The sequence below is a fragment of the Pseudorasbora parva genome, chromosome 13 (assembly GCF_024679245.1).
Source record: "Pseudorasbora parva isolate DD20220531a chromosome 13, ASM2467924v1, whole genome shotgun sequence".
Taxonomy (NCBI): Eukaryota; Metazoa; Chordata; class Actinopteri; order Cypriniformes; family Gobionidae; genus Pseudorasbora; species Pseudorasbora parva.
In genome coordinates this window covers 17,019,203-17,037,290 of record NC_090184.1, presented here as the reverse complement: position 1 = coordinate 17,037,290, position 18,088 = coordinate 17,019,203, and the positions used below count along the sequence as shown (strand labels likewise).

At 38.1% G+C, this 18,088-nt stretch overlaps 1 protein-coding gene across 1 annotated transcript in view; it reads right to left on the bottom strand.

The window, feature by feature from the left end:
* Positions 1 to 18,088, bottom strand: part of LOC137038608 (transmembrane protein 132C) — a 61,232-nt gene that overhangs the window by 3,520 nt on the left and 39,624 nt on the right. The window contains exons 6-8 of the mRNA XM_067413316.1: positions 9,189 to 9,394; positions 6,085 to 6,349; positions 5,788 to 5,979 (exon numbers count right to left, since the gene is read on the bottom strand). Of these exons, the coding sequence (XP_067269417.1) occupies positions 5,788 to 5,979; positions 6,085 to 6,349; positions 9,189 to 9,394 (663 nt within the window). The remainder of the gene's footprint in view (positions 1 to 5,787; positions 5,980 to 6,084; positions 6,350 to 9,188; positions 9,395 to 18,088) is intronic.

The following is an 18,088-nucleotide window of genomic DNA, read 5'->3' as shown; positions in this document are numbered from 1 at the left end:
GTAAACGACACTATCGCGTGCTTCGTCATTCAAATGCGCTAACGGTTACTCCATTGTTGTTCTATGTATAACGTTACACTAGTCTGACGTGCAAAACCGTTTTGCTTGCTACTGCTAAGGTTTAGTCGCATACAATAGTCCATAAACCGAATCATGTCCTCATGGACTGCGAGTAAACACACACAAATGTTGACAGGCCACTAAATACAGTCCATACCACAGAGACGGACGTCCTGCTGTTGCTGTTTCTCCTGTTCAATTTATTTCAGCCTCCGAATGATTCTGGATCATATAACATTATCTATTAGCTGAGATCGATAGCCATGGGTTTCTCCACGCTTGAGGACGTCACCGCTTTGTTCGTGATCGTCATTCTTTAGCTCCGCCCACACGATACACCTCCAGGCGCTCGTTTTTTTCCGGAAAGACTCGGTACAGCCCATATTTCTTTTATAAATATAATAAAACTAAAGACTTTTCGGAGATATGAAGGATGCAATACTACTCTATAGGTACTCAAGATTGACATGAGATTGACTGAAACTGAGTGTTTCACCCCCCCCTTTAATGTATTTTGTTATTATTGATGATTGACATGATATATGTGTAAAGCTCAAGTTTGAACAAATTTTTTGAGTAGGCCATGCTCACATTCATGCTTTGTTTTGTCATCTATTTCCTGGTTTGTCATGTCATTCCCTTGACCCTCATGTGACCCTGCCATGTGTTCCTGTGTCATGTTGTCATTGGTTTATCATTGTTCACAGGTGTCCCTTGTCATTAGCCCGTGTGTATATAGTTCACCCTGAAAATGAAATTAAAGCCATCTTTTACCCCCCTGCTGTTGATTAAATGCCCTATGTCCTTCTATCCCTTTCGACCTCAAAACCAGAAATTGAAATCCTCAAAACAGTCCTGCACGCGCAGCAACCAGGTTAAAACATTACAAAAATTATACAAAAGTATGACGCAGTGATACAGTGAGACGCGCTCCGTATATGGAAAGTGTCCAGGAGGCATACTATAAGGTTTTGGGAGAAATAAACATTATTCAGTCAAAACATTGAGCTCAGCCGTTACTCTGTGTGCATTCCTGTAATGAATTACAAACCGTCAGCATGCTCAATCTCACGCACTGTTGTCATGACAACCGGCACACAATATTCACTTCAGGAGGTTTTATTATTAGTATTGTATTATTTATTATCATATACCTTATAGAAAAGGCGAGAGTCGTGTTTTTTATTATTGAGCCTGATTTCTAAAAATGTTGCGTGTGTTTATGCTGGGTGTCATGACAACAGTGCGTGTGCATTAGAACTGCGCATGTACTAGATCTTACAGGATAAACGGCTGAGCTCAGTGTTTTGACTGAATAATAGTTTATTTCTCCCACAACCTTATAGTATGTCTCCTGGACACTTTCCATATTTGGCACAGGTCTCACTGTATCATTGCTTCATACTGTTGTATAATTTTTGTAATGTTTTAACCTGGTCGCTATCCACTCACATTATAGGAAGGAGCGTGTGCAGGACTATTTTTTAAAATGTCTGGTTTTGAGGTCCAAAATGCATAGAAGGACATTGGGCATTGATTCAACAGCAGGGTGAGTAAAATATGGCTTTAATTTCATTTCTGGGTGAACAATCCCTTTAAGCCCTCATGTTTACTGTGTGTCTCAGTCTGATATTGAATGTGTAACCAGCTGTGCGGAGTCAAGTAAGGCCAAACCAAGCCAAGTCTTTGTTTTATGTTTTAGATTTTGATTTATGTTAATGACGGAACTGCACTTGGGTTCTGAAAACTTGGGTTCTGAAAAATACATCTTAAAGCAATCAAAAGTTATTGCATTTGGAACCAAGGTAGCCTTTTTATCAAAAGTAAAAAATAAATATAAAAAAAACTCACCAAACAAGAGTTTTTTACTGAACATAAAAACTACTTACATGTGTAAACTCCACAATAAAGCATACAAATATTTATAATTACATAGAATTATATAGAACTGGTCGATGAGGGATTTTCCTTCGCTTTTTCAGTGTGTTCCTACGGAGCACAGTAAATCCAGACCTGTTAAACCAGCAGTAAGAGAGTGTCCGATTGCTCTCTTTACATCATCCCTGCCCACTTTACCTACTCACCCAAGATCGAGTTTCCATTGGTTTAATTTTCAAATGACGCTGTGTCTTTATCACAACGTGTGATTGAAGCATATCTGACCAAATAAGCATGGATGAATCTGAACCCCCCCCCCCCCCCCCAACCCTCATTTAGTATTTCCTACGTTAGTCCACTAATAGAGTTCACTTGAAGGAGTGAGTGAATTTAGAAAGCCGTTGTTTGTACATCGCTGTACACTCGTTATTGTGAGCAAAACACCGGGTAGTATACGTGTTCTTTTAACAGAGAAGCTCTTATCATTAAAATATGGCAACTGCAAACATGAACGCTTTTTCTTGTTTTTTTTGTTGACAAAAACAGAGTGATGGCAAGACATGTCAAAGCAAACACACCGGCGTCGTGATTTACTATCATAACAGGGGACCAGACGAGTCAGTGTGTTTAACCCTAGTTTGTGCTCTGGGGTCTATATGACCCCAAAGCACTTTTCTTTAGTTAAAAAAAATGGTTCCCTTTATCTCAGTGGAATAAAACTTTGTGACTTTTCCTAAGTTATCTATCTGTACATGCACAAAAAAACTGGGCTTGATTCGGTTGTTCTAAAGGCATGTAAAAAAATTTGTCACACTCAGGAGCTTTGGGGTCAATATGACCCCACATTGAAATGAATGGGAAAATCGAAAAAAATTTGTTTTTTATTTTTCATTTGTCAAAAAAAATATATAAATCCAGAATAAATCTGAAAATTTCCATACCACAATGAAGCCCTGGTACTAGAGCACAAATGTAAAGTGGAACGAACATGATCACTTGCACACACACATGCTCACGCACACAAACACACATAAACAAACACACAGGAGTGACTCCAATTGAAAGCATTTTTTTTAGAAATTGACAAATAAAATCAATAATTCCAGAAAAAAATCTGAAAATTTCTACACAGAAATGAAGGCCTGGTACTAGAGCAAAAATGCAATGTAGAAAAGACATGCTCACTCAAACACACACACACACACACACACACACACACACACACACACACACACACACACACACACACACACACACACACATACATACATACATACTAACAGGAATGACTGCCATAGCCAAATAAAATCAGCCACAAATGCAGAACAAAGATAAAAGGGGTGAGACCTAATGCACACACACACACACACACACACACACACACACACACACACACACACACACACGCACGCCCGCGCACATGTGCACGCATACACGCACATGCGTACTGAGGCACCACCCACATGCGCACTGGCGCGCACATGGGCACGCGCGCACACACACACAGAGAGAGAGAGAGAGAGAGAGAGAGAGAGAGAGAGAGAGAGAGAGAGAGAGAGAGAGAGAGAAAGAGAGGGAGAGAGAGCATCTATGGAATTTGTCAAATGAAATCAGCAACAAATGTGAGTACCTGAGTGAATCAGTGAGACCTAATGCATGCACACACACACACACACACACACACACACACACACACACACACACACACACACACACATACACGCAGAGAGAGCAAGGGAGAGATGAAAGGAAACTGACCCGTTCAACTTTGAGAAAGTTTACTCTGAGATCTAAGAGCTGCAACTTTGTTTTGAAAGCAAAGTAATTGTTCCCATAACATATATTCCCATACAAAAGAGGGCCAGAGCATGGACTGATTTTTGTTCATGATACATGTTCATTCACAACATTCTGAACTGCTTTTTTACCATGCGAATTATGTAATAATTTTTGTAGCTAGTTATTGCTTTTATGGTCAGTGTTCAGAATTTGATTATCAAAAAATTATATTGTTATTCAATGTTCATTCTTCACTCCTGGTCATTTATGCATATTGCTGCTGTTTTTTTATATATATATTATTAAATTAATATCTTCAAAATTCTAAAGTTAATAATTTTTTTCCACATTTGGTTCATTAAAATAAATAATATTCAACTACAATCCGATTCTAAGTCTTGTACTTTAGGTGTTTCTTATGTGGCGATTTATGTGGTATTTTGTTAAAACAGACATTTCAAAACTTATCAAAAACTACCAAAATTCTACTATTTGAAGGAATATTTATTTTTTTATGTCTTGTATAATGTTTATACATGTATAAATTCACAAAATGTATAACAAAAGTTATGATATGAGCAGTTGGCCACATCCAGTAAAATGAATGGATCTCTATTGCCCCCTATGGACAAAACAATTTCTTTCTTAAATTGTAATTCCTTCAAGTTTGTCTTTGACCAACAGATGGCAGAATTGTACAGCTAACACCTATATCAATATCCAGAAACAAATTCATTTTAATTTAGATCATGATTTAAGTATTTTTTTCATAAAAAATTGATATTTCACACGCAAGCTAATGGTATAAATGAGGATTTGTGTGGTAAATAGGTACAAAAGTACTTTGAATATCCAAAAACACAGCATTACTGTATAGATGAGAAGTGAACAAAAAAAATAATATATTATATGTAATATTAAAAATGTATATTTTTTTTACAATCACTCTTTACATTTTGGGGTCATATAGACCCCAAATGCACTGAGTGTAAACAGGAAACTAAGGACATATTAGATAATCACTATTCACTTAAGTGATGACCAGTGATTATAACCTTAAAGGGCAATTTCTGTTTGTCCAATCCACTCCTTGAATTTTTTTTGTGTTTTGTTTTTGTGTTTAGTTTTTTGTTAATTCGTGCAAGAAAATCAAATCTCACTCTAAAAATCTCAAAAACAAAGGATTTTGGGGGGATTTTAGAGAGCAGAAACTGTTTCAATGAATAGGCAGCTAATACAATCAGTCACAAATGTAAATACCTTGGTGTACTATGAAGATACACCAGAGAATTAGTTTCTTAAAGAAATAACTTTTCTGTAATGTCCACAACATCAGCTTTTTCTTCGTTGTATGAAAAACAGATTCAAATGTTTTTTCCTCTAGCTATATATTGGTGTATTGTGTATGTTTATGTGTGCCTATTGTGATCCCTGTGTGGACATTTTACATTCTATATATATAAGACAGACTTGACTAACAGCTCGCTTCACTTTCACACACACATTGCTGGTTATGGAGGTCCCCTGTTGGATAGGTAGACATCAATCAGGTCCCCTCTTGGCATGTTTTTAAAAATATATATATATATATATTGTGTCTCTGAAGTTATATTATGAAAAAGGACTTTAAAAGAAAATGTTGTATACCATTTTTGTTTCTTCAAAATGACTAGAAACACAGGTCCCCTCTAGGTTAGTGTAGAGCGATAGTCTCCTGTTGGTAATATAGACGTGTGTGTGTGTGTGTGTGTGTGAGAGAGAGAGAGAGAGAGAGAGAGAGAGAGAGAGAGAGAATGCATGTTCCCCCACTCTACGCCCCCCAGTCAACGCCTCCAAAAACTCAGCTCTATTGGAAAGGATCAGTACAATGTATCTTTCTTTAAATCTGATAAAACTAAAGACTCTTCTGAGATATGAAGGATGAAATGAGCCCGTCAGAAACTGTGTGTGTTATGTACCCTTTAAACGTTTATTGCTTGAAAGTTATTTAAAAAAAATCTTAATTTTAACTGCATTTACCAATGCCCCAAATTTAGGTTAAAGTTGCAAAAGAAAGTGATGTTGAATGACCTGTTTCGGATTGCTGAGCACTTCCTGTGTGGTTGCCGTGGCGCTGAGGACTCGGTTACTTCCTGTGCTGAGCTGCAGGCTGAGTGTGAGCCCACTGACCAACTGCAGTCCCAGTTCAGTGATGGTCACTCGATCATCCACAACCCTCACCGTCTTCTCTGCCAGGATAGAGTCTGACAGCGGGGAAAGGACCTGGAGAGGGAGATGCCTGGTTAATAAGGCCTGCATGAGATCAATATCAATTTATGTGAAGCGTTGTCCATCACACCAAACTCAACAGATCCAATTGAATTTGACCTTTATAGATGTGGTGCCCACATCTTGTCCTGACAGCACCCTGCCTGCCTGCAGACGGGCAATATTAGGGTCCTCCACCTTGAGGAAGTACCGCACCAGCCTGGTCACATCCACCTGCCAGTCAGAGCCCAGGAAGAAGGCTTGCGGCTCCCGGGAGTCTGATTGCTCTGCCACAAAGTGGGTGAGTACTCGAACCAAAGCATGCTGGAACTGCAGCATACAGCCCCGGCCCTTACGCTCTTCCTCACTGTTCCAGCCTGGTTTGCTGTCAGGGAAATACACAAATTACTGATAACCCACTTATTCATGGTCATGTAACTCCATCTGTCACCTTTCATTGTTTCCATAACAGCTTAGATAAGACCTCATTTGGAAAAGAAACCACATGCACACATTTATGTAATTCAAATAATGTCCAAAATGCCTTCAGAGCAGTGCAAAACCGTGGTGAGCACATATCAGACACTCACTTGATTGGATCAAACTGTGAACTAATGAAAGGATGTTTCTGTCCCGTGTAATCCATTATGCAATAGTATTTAACCGACCGATAACCTTACACAATCTTATGCTCAATTTTTCCACTATTTATAATCCACTTGACCCTGTCTGAAACTAGGTTTACATTTTGAAAGCATTCAAAACAACGCAAAGCTCTCAGAGTCGTTATGGTAATGATCATTCGGCATATCCTATATCCGATATTTTTATCTGGAGCCATACACAGTTCAAGTCCTTTCTGCTGCAGATGACGCTGTTATTTACAGCACAATAAAGACTTATTGATCATACGTTTTGTTCATTTCATACAGCATTCGTTTCAGTCTTTCATTATAAACAATAATATAATTGGGAAAATGTATTTGTAGATGGCCATGAATGGCACCTTAAACATAAAAAAACATAATCTGCCTATAATGAGAGTGTATTGATACGTAGTGCATACAGTGGGTATGGAAAGTATTCAGACCCTCTTACATTTTTCATTCTTACAATTTTTCAAGCGAAATTTTTGCTGAAAAAAATAAAAACTGAAATATCACATGGTCCTAAGAATTCAGACCCTTTGCTCAGTCTTTAGTAGAAGCACCCTTTTGATGTAATACAGCCATGAGTCTTTTTGGGAAAGATGCAACACGTTTTTCACACCTGGATTTGGGGATCATCTACCATTCCTCCTTGCAGATCCTCTCCAGTTCTGTCAGGTTGAATGGTAAACGTTGGTGGACAGCCATTTTCAGATCTCTTTAGAGATGCTCAGTTGGGTTCAAGCTGGGACATTCAAGAAGTCACTGAGGATTCACGGTGTGAATCCACTCCGATATTTTAGCTGTGTGTTTAGGGTCATTGTCTTGTTGGAAGGTGAACCTTCGACCCAGTCTGAGGTCTTGAGCACGCTGGAGAAGGTTTTCGTCCAGAATATCCCTGTACTTGGCCCCATTCATCTTTCCCTCAAACTGCAACCAGTTGTCATGTCCCTGCAGCTGAAAAACACCCCCACAGCATGATGCTGCCACCACCATGCTTCACTGTTGGGACTGTATTGGACAGGTGATGAGCAGTGCCTGATTTTCTCCACACATACCGCTGGGAATTAAGGCCAGAAAGTTACATCTTGGTCTCATCAGACCAGAGAATCTTATTTATCAAACATCTTCCATTTAAGGAGAATGGGGGCCACTGTGCTCTTAGGAACCTTAAGTGCAGCAGAATTGTTTTTGTAACCTTAGCCCGATCTGTGCCTTGCCACAATTCTGTCTCTGAGCTCTTCAGGCAGTTCCTTTGACCTCACGATTCTCATTTGCTCTGACATGCACTGTGAGCTGTAAGGTCTAATATAGACAGATGTGTGGCTTTACTAATCAAGTCCAATCAGTATAATCAAACACAGCTGAACTCAAATGAAGGTGTAGAACCATCTCAAGGATGATCAGAAGAAATGGACAGCACCTGAGTTAAATATATGAGTGTCACAGCAAAGGGTCTGAATATTTAGGACCATGTGATATTGCAGTTTTTCTTTTTTAATAAATCAGTGTACATATTTCAAGCAAAATATAAAAATGGTCCCGATCTCAAGAGGAAAATTCTGAACTCCTTTATATATATTTTCTGTCACATGGCATTCTGCCATCCCGCAATTCTGAGAAAAATATCCGTCTTTTCCCCTCATCTTTATCTTTTAAATTGTTTTATTCCATGGCTGAAACAATCTTCCAAAAATACTGTCACAATGCAAAAAAGGTAAAGTAAAAGTAGAAATACAGCAATGAAAAATATTTGGTAACACTTTAGTTTAGGGTCCAATTCTCACTATTCACTAGTTGCTTATAAGCATGCATATTACCATGATATTGGCTGTTTATTAGTACTTAAAAAGCATATATGCCTTATTCTGCATGACCTTATTCTAAATCCCTTGAAGTGATAGTTCACCCAACTACTAACTATTAATATGCAGTAATTGGGTGTTTGTTGAGGCAAAAGTCATAGTAGTTACATAATGGTGGGAATGGAACCCTAAAATAAAGTGTGACCAGACATTTCAAAGAAAATTAAATTGAAAAATTTACAGGGAACTGTAATGCACTGTAAACTGATTACATGTGAGTAGTTGAAAATAAGCAGTAAAAATGCCTCTTTTTCTTTTGTAAAACACCACTTTTGAAGAAAAAATGCATATTGTAATGTTGTGTAAAGTCTGTATATTCTGAAACTATACCTTATATATAGTTTAAGAAAATATAAGGGGTCACTAACTTTGTCAATTATTTTACTGTTTCATTTTTACCTATATGATTCCTAATGGTGTGACAGAAAGAATTAAAAATATAGGGGTGTTGCACCAAAGGACAACAGAACTTAACACTTTTATAATGGTTCCAAAAAAGAACAGTTCTGAGACTAACTTTTATCATGAGTACATGTCATGGGCTTCACAGTAATGTGACCATAAAAAGCGGTCATTCAACTAATTTAAGGTGTCAGGGAATTGCCCGGTAACCCATGCACTATATTTTATTCGTTTTTTTGAATAAATGCTATCACAATAAAGACATTCATTCGAAAATGTGCGTGCTAATGCTGTCATTGTGTGTTTGTACCTCTTGGTAGACATGATAGGGATCCTCCAGCTCTTGATCTGACTCAGCTCTGTATCAGACACCTCTATATCTAGTGGCAGACGAGGGAACCAAACCCTCATCTCCAGCTGGGCGCTCAGGTAACTGTAGGTGAAGTTCACCAGCATCCGCACTCGCCCCTGGGTTTCTTTTCCATTCACATAGACGAAGTCGCATCTGTCAGACACCTGAGGACATCCAAAATTGTTTTATGTTATTTATAACTTGTAGTGCGCAGGCTGTTCTCGCTGTACTTTTCATGTTTTGCTGGATTTTAATAGACTTTCGACTGTGTAAGAGGATTTGTTGGTGCTTAGCCTCAGTACAAATGTGCATTTTTGGGACCAAGTATAATTTAGGCTTAGATTAGCATTTACAGTTTTATAACTATTTGAGATTGAATTGCTTCAGGAGTTATTTATTTTCTCTATTAATAAACTTGAATTTATAGCAAAATAAAGAAGTAGTGGGTGATCTTTCCTTTATGGCCCTTACACTGCATTTTTGATGTAACAATGCGTTTACTGTCACTTTTGAAATATAACACAAGGCACTGGGAGTCTCAAAGGCACTTAACCAGTCAGCATGGGATTACCAAATGCAAGCCGGCACATGATTAAATCAAATGTATAATTTATGATGTAATAAAATTTTAACAAGATTAAGGAAGACATACAGGGGTGACTTTGAACAATCCAGGTGTGGAAAAGCAAGTTAGCCGAGTAGAGATTGACCTGTATTTATGACTTCACGTGTATATTGTTTGTGTCACTTTGGCTTGTGATGATTGGCAGTTTTACACATGCACAGCTATAAACACCACGATTACTTACATTTACAGGGTTTACATAGATATGGCATGTTTATGGGTGCATAAGAGGTCATAATCCATAATACAGTATTTATGCTGATTTTATCCTATTAGTTGACATGGAATCCAATTCCGCAGATGCTATCAGAATATGAGCGTACGTTATTTAAGTCCTATACATCTTCCATTACTAACATGCCCATTTTATATAGTTTTATAGAGTGTGCTATTTTCAGCTCTGTATAAGTTATTTGACCATGTTTAGATTCATTCCACATAATCCATTTCCCCTCAAAATCAGTGTAGAAAATGCCACAAAAAAATATGAGTAGAATCCATCTGGGCCTTTGTAGAAGCACTGGAAAGCAGCAACATGACCTTATCTAAGGCCGTTTTCACCTGGTATTAAGATCGGATCACTAGTAGATGAGGGAGACACATACCCGTTTACATCTGGTGTTTTGAGCCATCTCTTTTGTAACACTTTCTAACATTTCTGTCCTGATTTCTTTGAGGGAAGGGGTATATGTGTTGGCAAATGTATGCTTTTCAGATCTTTCAATCTAGTGGGTGAAATAAGCTCTTGCAATTTACATATAAATGCGAAAGAAGACGAAGGAAATACAGTGAGTGCGTGTTAGAAATCAGGGAATGGTAAGAGAAGAGAACATTGTTCTTGTTAAGTTTTTTGTCTTCAAAGTTTAAACTTGGGTCCTCAGCTGGCAAAGTTTAAATGCCGTCTGGCTAGTGCACTTCCTGTAATGTTTACTCATTAGGTCAGTAGGTGGGTCTTTTGTGGCAGTTCGACCACATGAGCATTTACGCTATAAAAGCAATCCGGTCTAATGCGTTTTCGACAACCTCTGGAAGTGTCTGAAAGTGGACAAGCTCAAACCGTTTTAGCGTCGTCCACGTGTGATCGGATTGATAAAAATGCTTCTTAGTGTAAATAGGGCCTAATTTAGCACATTAATGATTAATTCCTAGCATTGCTTGCAATCACATTTGTGTTGAATGTAATGTAATGTAAATACTGAATGTAATACACTGATCAGGCATTATATTATGACCACCTTCCTAACACGCTGCCAAAACAGCCCTGACCTGTCAAGGCATGGACTCTGTGAACCCCTGAGAGCGTTGTTACGTAGTAAGTCTAGATATGCCGTTATCCCAAATCACACTTCACAGAACAGTACAAATACAAAATAAACTCACTTTTACAAGTGCAACACATTCTTATTTATCTTTTTTAATTTAAAGGAGACTCATTTCTTTTTACCCATTAAATTGCTTTTTCAAATGATCGCAAAGAACAAAACAACAGGAACAAAAATCATCTCATGAAATACACCATAACATAAGCATCAGTGGATCACAATCAACTTTAAGAGGCAGAATAATTTACACGTTTTCAAAGGTAAGTCACTAGAGATCTAAACTCTTCTCTTTCAAAAATCCATATTCAACTAATGACCCTTTCACAATTCAGATAACACATTAATATGTTCATATTCTTGAGCAGAAAGTTCAAAAGAAAAATGTGTGTGTGGGGTATGGGTTAAATGTCCGCTAAACCATCTTTTCAGAGAGTCAGTGAGGCCTCGTCTATTTTTGGCACTCTTTAACCATCTAAAGGCTTCAGACAGTTTAAAAGTCTTTACCTTTGCTCTCGTTGGTAACAAACAAATAAAAAAAAGAAAACCCCTCTCTCTTTGCCTCACATCCACACACACCTGTCTCTATTTTCTTCTGGTTACTGACTCCTCCTACTTGTTGCATTGCATTATGGGCACTGTAGTTCATTTCCATTACAGTGTGCTGTGGTATCTGTGTTCCAGTCCTTTTCACGTGCCCACTGTTTCTTTCAGAGGTGGACCGGGGTCAGACTGGTCTGCGGCTATTCAGCCCCATGTGCAACAAACTGCGATGCACTGTGAATTCTGACACCTTTCTATAAGAACCAGCATTAACTTCTTGAGCAATTTGAGCTATGGTAGCTCGTCTGCTTGATCGGACCACAATGGCCAGTCTTTGCTCCCCACGTGCATCAATGAGCCTTGGCCATCCATGACCAGCCACTGTTCACTGTTCCTTTCCTGTTCCACTGCAGACCGGGAACACCCCACAAGAGCTGCAGTTTTAGAGATGCTCTGACCCGGACGTCTCAATTTGGCATCACTCATGTCAAACACTCAAATCCATACGCTTGCCCGTTTTTCCTGCTTCTAACACATCAACTTTGAGAAAAAAATGTTCACTTGCTGCCTAATATATCCCACCCACTAACAGGTGGCGTGATGAAGAGATAATCAGTGTTATTCACTTCTCCTGTGTCATAAAGTTATGCCTGATCGGTGTGTACTGTAAGTATGGTTTGTGTCATGTTTTGATGAACCTATTTTGCTTTATAAATAAAATGAACAGTTGGATGCTGTCTGGAATGTACGTGTGTGCTAGACAGCAAGTGAAGCCTTTGTTTATGCCTGATGCATTCACTCTGGCGTGAAGCGCAGCACATGCACCTCAGAGGCTCTATATATACCAGCATTCCAAAATGACAGGCAGCAGGATACAACAGCAGGGGGAAGAAGTAGTTTGCAGAAATATACATTTACCTATCCAGGTAAAGTATTAATTGTTTACTGGTACAGAAGTTTCATAACTGCGGAAAAGTGATAGATAGATGGGTGACGCATAGACTGTGTCAGATTTAAAGGTCCCGTTCTTCGCGTGTTTTTGAAGCTTTGATTGTGTTTACAGTGTGCAATATAACATGAGTTCATGTTTCGTGTATAAAAAACAGTATTTTTCACACAATTTACGGCCTGATGATTTCCTTGTTCTATGAAGTCCCTCCTTCAGAAATACGTAACGAGTTCTGATTGGGCCAGCGCTTCCTGTGTTGTGATTGAACAGCAGCTTAGCGCACTTTGCCTGGAAAGGTCCCGCCTCTTACCATAACGGGGAGATGCAAGCGCTGAATGCGCGCTCTTCTCCACGTGAGAGAGCAACAAGACCTCTATTTTGCGGGTTCTTGTGGGTGGAGGGTTAGTCAACAAACTGTTCTAGTGACGTCATTCCTGAAGGAAGTGCAGGGGTGTAGTCCAAACCGGCCGTTCGCTGTAGGCTTTGAGAGGGAACTTCTGTTAAATAAAATATCTCGCTTTGCATTGAACTTTGAGCTTTATAATTTTACAGGTATTATTTATGCTCTAACATCTAACATTACACTAACTAAAGTTTGAAAGATGCGATCGCGAAGAACGGGACCTTTAAAGAGAATAATAAGTATTTATGATCATTATTTATTATGCTTCTTTTTGAAGCTTTTTCTAATTGGTCAGCCATGTTTCATTTATTTTGAAAGTCCAAATGTCAGCGTTTTTTCTCGCTCTACAACTCTAGATTTCCCAAAAGCATTGTTAGCCAACTATGCTCACAAATACCAAACGGGGGTGTGTTTCGCGTACAACGACCTAACTCACAGCTTAACTATCATAGTACGTTGCATCATTAAAGAAACCAACTCGCTAGCTGAAAGCGTATTGTCGCAAATCTGTTTTTCAAACACGTTGGTAAATAATGTCATGCAGGTAGTGGAGTAATAACTGCTTTTAATGAATTATTGTGAGATCAAATTCCTGCTAGATTTTTTGCTGTAACTATGGACATGGCATTTGAGGAATAATTCTTATTTTTCAGTTATTTCGCTTTATTTCAAGATTCAATCATAGCCTCTTTCTCAGGCTAGAGCACTCTCGTACTAGAGCACATCCGCCCATTTCTTGACAATCTAAAATATGTAAATGACATTTGTATGTATTCAAAATAAAAGATATAGATTTTACTAAATGTCAGCTTGCTTTTTTTGCTCAAGATAAGGATGTATTAAGCCCACATGTCATGCAATCTATGCTCCTAACCACAGGTCGAGAGCTGTCGTTCCATCAAAACTAGTTTGCGATGCTGTTTGTGAATGTTCGTTGGAACTATGGTTTCGGGAAACCCTGACTGGTTGAACTATGTTGATAACAACAGAACTTGCGACCATTGTTGGCTAATGATGCTTTTGGGGAAACATCCCAGAGCATGTGAGCAAAGCGGAGCGGTGTGACGCTCTGCGCAATATACTGGTAAAATGACGTTCGTCCAAATTCCGCTCCAACATGAAATGTATTATGTTTTTTATTATTTTATTATTATTATTTCATCTAGGCCTATGTTGATTATGAAAAGTGAACAGCATAAATAAGATGGGCTACATTATAAGATGTACATTCATAATATATCAGGAGTGGGTCAGATATTATTTTGACCACTTCATTAAGTTTTGTGAATTTCGTGAATTTCGTTTTGTATAAATTATAGCTTAATGTTAATCAATGTTTAATTTACCAATTGCCTGGATTTAATAAATAACAAGCAAATATAGCAGACAATATAAACATGACATGAAAGTTGCTTAAACAAATAATTTTTAATTGAAAATGTTTTACTTCAGATTTAACACTAACATTAAGTATAGCCCATTTAAGTTTTGAAACAGTATGTTGTATTTATAATGTCACACTTACTATTTATCTAAGAGTTTTAAAAAAAAAAAATCATACAAAAAATATAGAGAAGGATTTTAGTAAGGGGTCCGTTTGAAATTTGAAAACCCCTGCACTAAGCAAGCAAACATGCTGTACATTCTATATCTTGTCATTCCATATATATATTTTTTTTATTCAGCATCTTTTAGTTTGTCAAGAGAAAGAAATAACAGATTTTGTACAAATGTGCTCCAGTACCCCAAGGGAAGCCTGGATTATGACATAAGTGTCAGCTTCACTTGTATATGCTGTGCTGCTTGGAAACATGCAGAGCTTGATTGGTTTTTGATGTTGTTTTTGCTTTTTAACTATTTACACTTGGTGAACAAGAAATATACTTACTAGCCTGTCTTGATAGAAATTAAATAAAAATGTAAAGCAATATTAAATGTGGTTTCAAACCATGTGCTGTTATGGAAATTCCCAAAAGTAGAAAAATACAAATACACAGTTTTGAAGATTCTGCACAGCTCTTACATACTGTACAACATTTTATACGGTCATTGCTTTGTGATGAAAAATAAAATAAAAGTGACACATACAATCTGTATCCATATGATAGCTTTCAGCTTGTGATCCTCTGGAAAAATAACCGTACATTGGTTTGGAACAACATGAGTTTGAGTATATTATGACAGATTTTTCATTTTTGGGGAACTACTCCAAACATCAGTCTCATCATGTTTGTTGCTCATGTATAATCTATTAATCTTGTTTTTAGTTTGGATTTTTTTTTTTTTTTTTACTGAGGACATTAAAGTAAAATGCATTTCTGTGTAGTTCTAAGAAATCAGGCCAGAAAGCAGTGTTGTCCTTGAATGAGACACGGCTGAAGTTCTGTTAAGTCTCTCATCTTGGCTATAGTCACAGTATGGTGCTGAGCTGTCCTTTCAGATTAAGTCCTCAACAAAGAGGATACAGCCCTCCTGAGTGAGGTAAGAGTGTGGCTTAATGACTTTGAGAGGACTGTCAAAAGAACACTCTTAGAGTGCCAGAGGTTGCATGCACGAGAAGACTTTGAGATGTTCTTTTGAGAAACTTCTTTCGCTGCATGTCTTGCAGTAGCCCCTTTCACTTATACAGTCTGTACTGGTAAATAACTGGTTTTATGTGAACAGATTTTATATATATATAAAATCGGTAAATGAGAAGTTTTAACTTACCACTATGATGCTGTGTAATCAAAGCATAAGGTTGCCAGTATGAGCAAGTTTATGTTCAGAATGCACTGATGTGAGAAATTAGCTTTTTCTAATCATGTTGGAGGTGTTTACAGTAAACATTTTTGCTCTTAATTGTTTTTCTATGTAAACATGTGTACGCCCCGCTCTGTGCGAGTCTCAAACCTTGGTCTCCAGCATGAGAGTCAGGCACTCTGACAGGGAGACTAAATGCTGCAACCTCTAACATCAGTCGCTAGGGCATCTCTTGAGATCAGAGGTGTGAGGTTTACTAGCACAGCGACTAGTAGACTTAGACCGGTGTGTAAGCCTGGAAAACTAGCACATGCTGGACTGTTACAACTACACCCCTAAACCTCACTCCCACCTTGGTCACGGCACCAGCGTAACCCCTCACCTCAGTTCCTACTCGTCCCGTTCTACACGGGCCTCCGGCATGAGGGTCAAGACATTCAAATTAAGAAGAGGCTAAAGGCTGCAACCTCTAGCATCAGTCGAGGAGTGAGGTTTACTTGCACAGTGACTACTAGACTTAGACCAGTGTGTAAGCCTGGATAAACCAGCACAGGCTGATTGAGGAATGATCACTCCCCGAGAAGACAAAGGACACTTTCTGGAAATTAACATCTGAACTGTCACTTATGAAATTATCATCACCATGCGAGACTCAAATCTCACCTCAATATCATTATAATCCCCCTCTCCCCCTACTCCTACTCTCTCTCATGCTGAGATGACCTAAAATTCAATATCAACAAAATCTATATGGTTTAATTTGAACCAGTATCATACAGTATTAAACGTGTTTGGTATCAATTGAAATGTCTCAGTGCGAGTGGTACAAATGTCTCATCCTCACAGAAGTAAAGATAATAAAGCAAAAGATAATAAAGGTTTTAAGAGTTAAGATATATTTGAGATGATGTCTCGTCAGACTAATGACTACCTGACTAATAATAAATTGTTACATTTGAATTTATTATGACTTACTCTGAAATGATTGACTTAAGATGCATCCATTGTTAAGCTGTGTCAGGTTAATAATGGACTAAATTTCCGGCTAACTCTTTATTAGTTCATGAGTACTTAGACTGTGATGAATAAAATAGGAATTTCTGTTTAGGACAACAATAATGTTGACCGGCCAACCTAAATAGGCTGAGCCTCACCTCTGTTTAAGGCAATGTTCCTCTAAATAAGGGGAAACCATGCATGACCAAGCCAAAACTACTATCAGAAGAGTAATGTTGCTCAACTTATATCCATAGTAGTGGTTATGACCTCTGATTAGAGATAATGTTATGTTATTTAAGTGTACACAGATCTGTGGGGATGAAATACAATACTTTTAGAGAAAGCAAGCATGAGAGTGGTACTCTGATATAGTATAGTCATTTACCTCTGTCTAAGAGACCAAAACTGGCAAGTTTTTAATCGTGGGCCCGCATAAGGAACGGCCGGTGCGAGGACTCTGAGAACCAAATTAATCATTTCAATAAGAGTAAAGAGTTGAACAGATTAATCAAATGTGTAGTTAAATTGTTATACAAATGACCTAAAACCAATCTGCATTCTAACCTAAATTCAAGGTCATGATAAAATGGAATCAGATAAAGATAAATTGGAATTAAATCACATGACCTGCAAGAAACCTTCGCCCACCAATCTCAAGCCTTCATTGGGATGATTGGGCGCGAATTGTAGAATTGAAAATAATCGAAGATATAAAAAATAAAAAATAAATTTGCTTTACTGTTTTCAACCCCCATCTTTCATACTTTCGTATCAGAAGGGCCATTTGGAATTCATAGAGACAAAGAAATGCCTGTAGGCCAAATGTGTGTCACACCTGTAGTACAGTGGGGGAAGTTTGAATGACTGACATTAGGGTTTCAGTCACATGGTCAAGGACGAGATAAAAGAAGATTGTAACTGTTGATGTCTCTTTGTTTCTCTGGCTCTCTCTCTTCTTGGAGGCCGTCTCTCTCTCCTTCTTGCCTCTATCCCTCAGGTAACATTCTATTAATCCTGGTTACGATTAATGGTATACGTTTTTATCATCTCACACATTTATTTTGTGTGTGATTTTAAGTGCGTTAACTATGTTTAAAGGGTAAGTTCACCCAAAAATGAAATTAATGTCATTAATGACTCAACCTAATGTCGTTCTACACCCGTAAGACCTCCGTTCATCTTCGGAACACAGTTTAAGATATTTTATATTTCGTCCGAGAGCATATGAAAGTGTATGCACACTATACTGTCCATGTCCCGAAAGGGAATAAAAACATC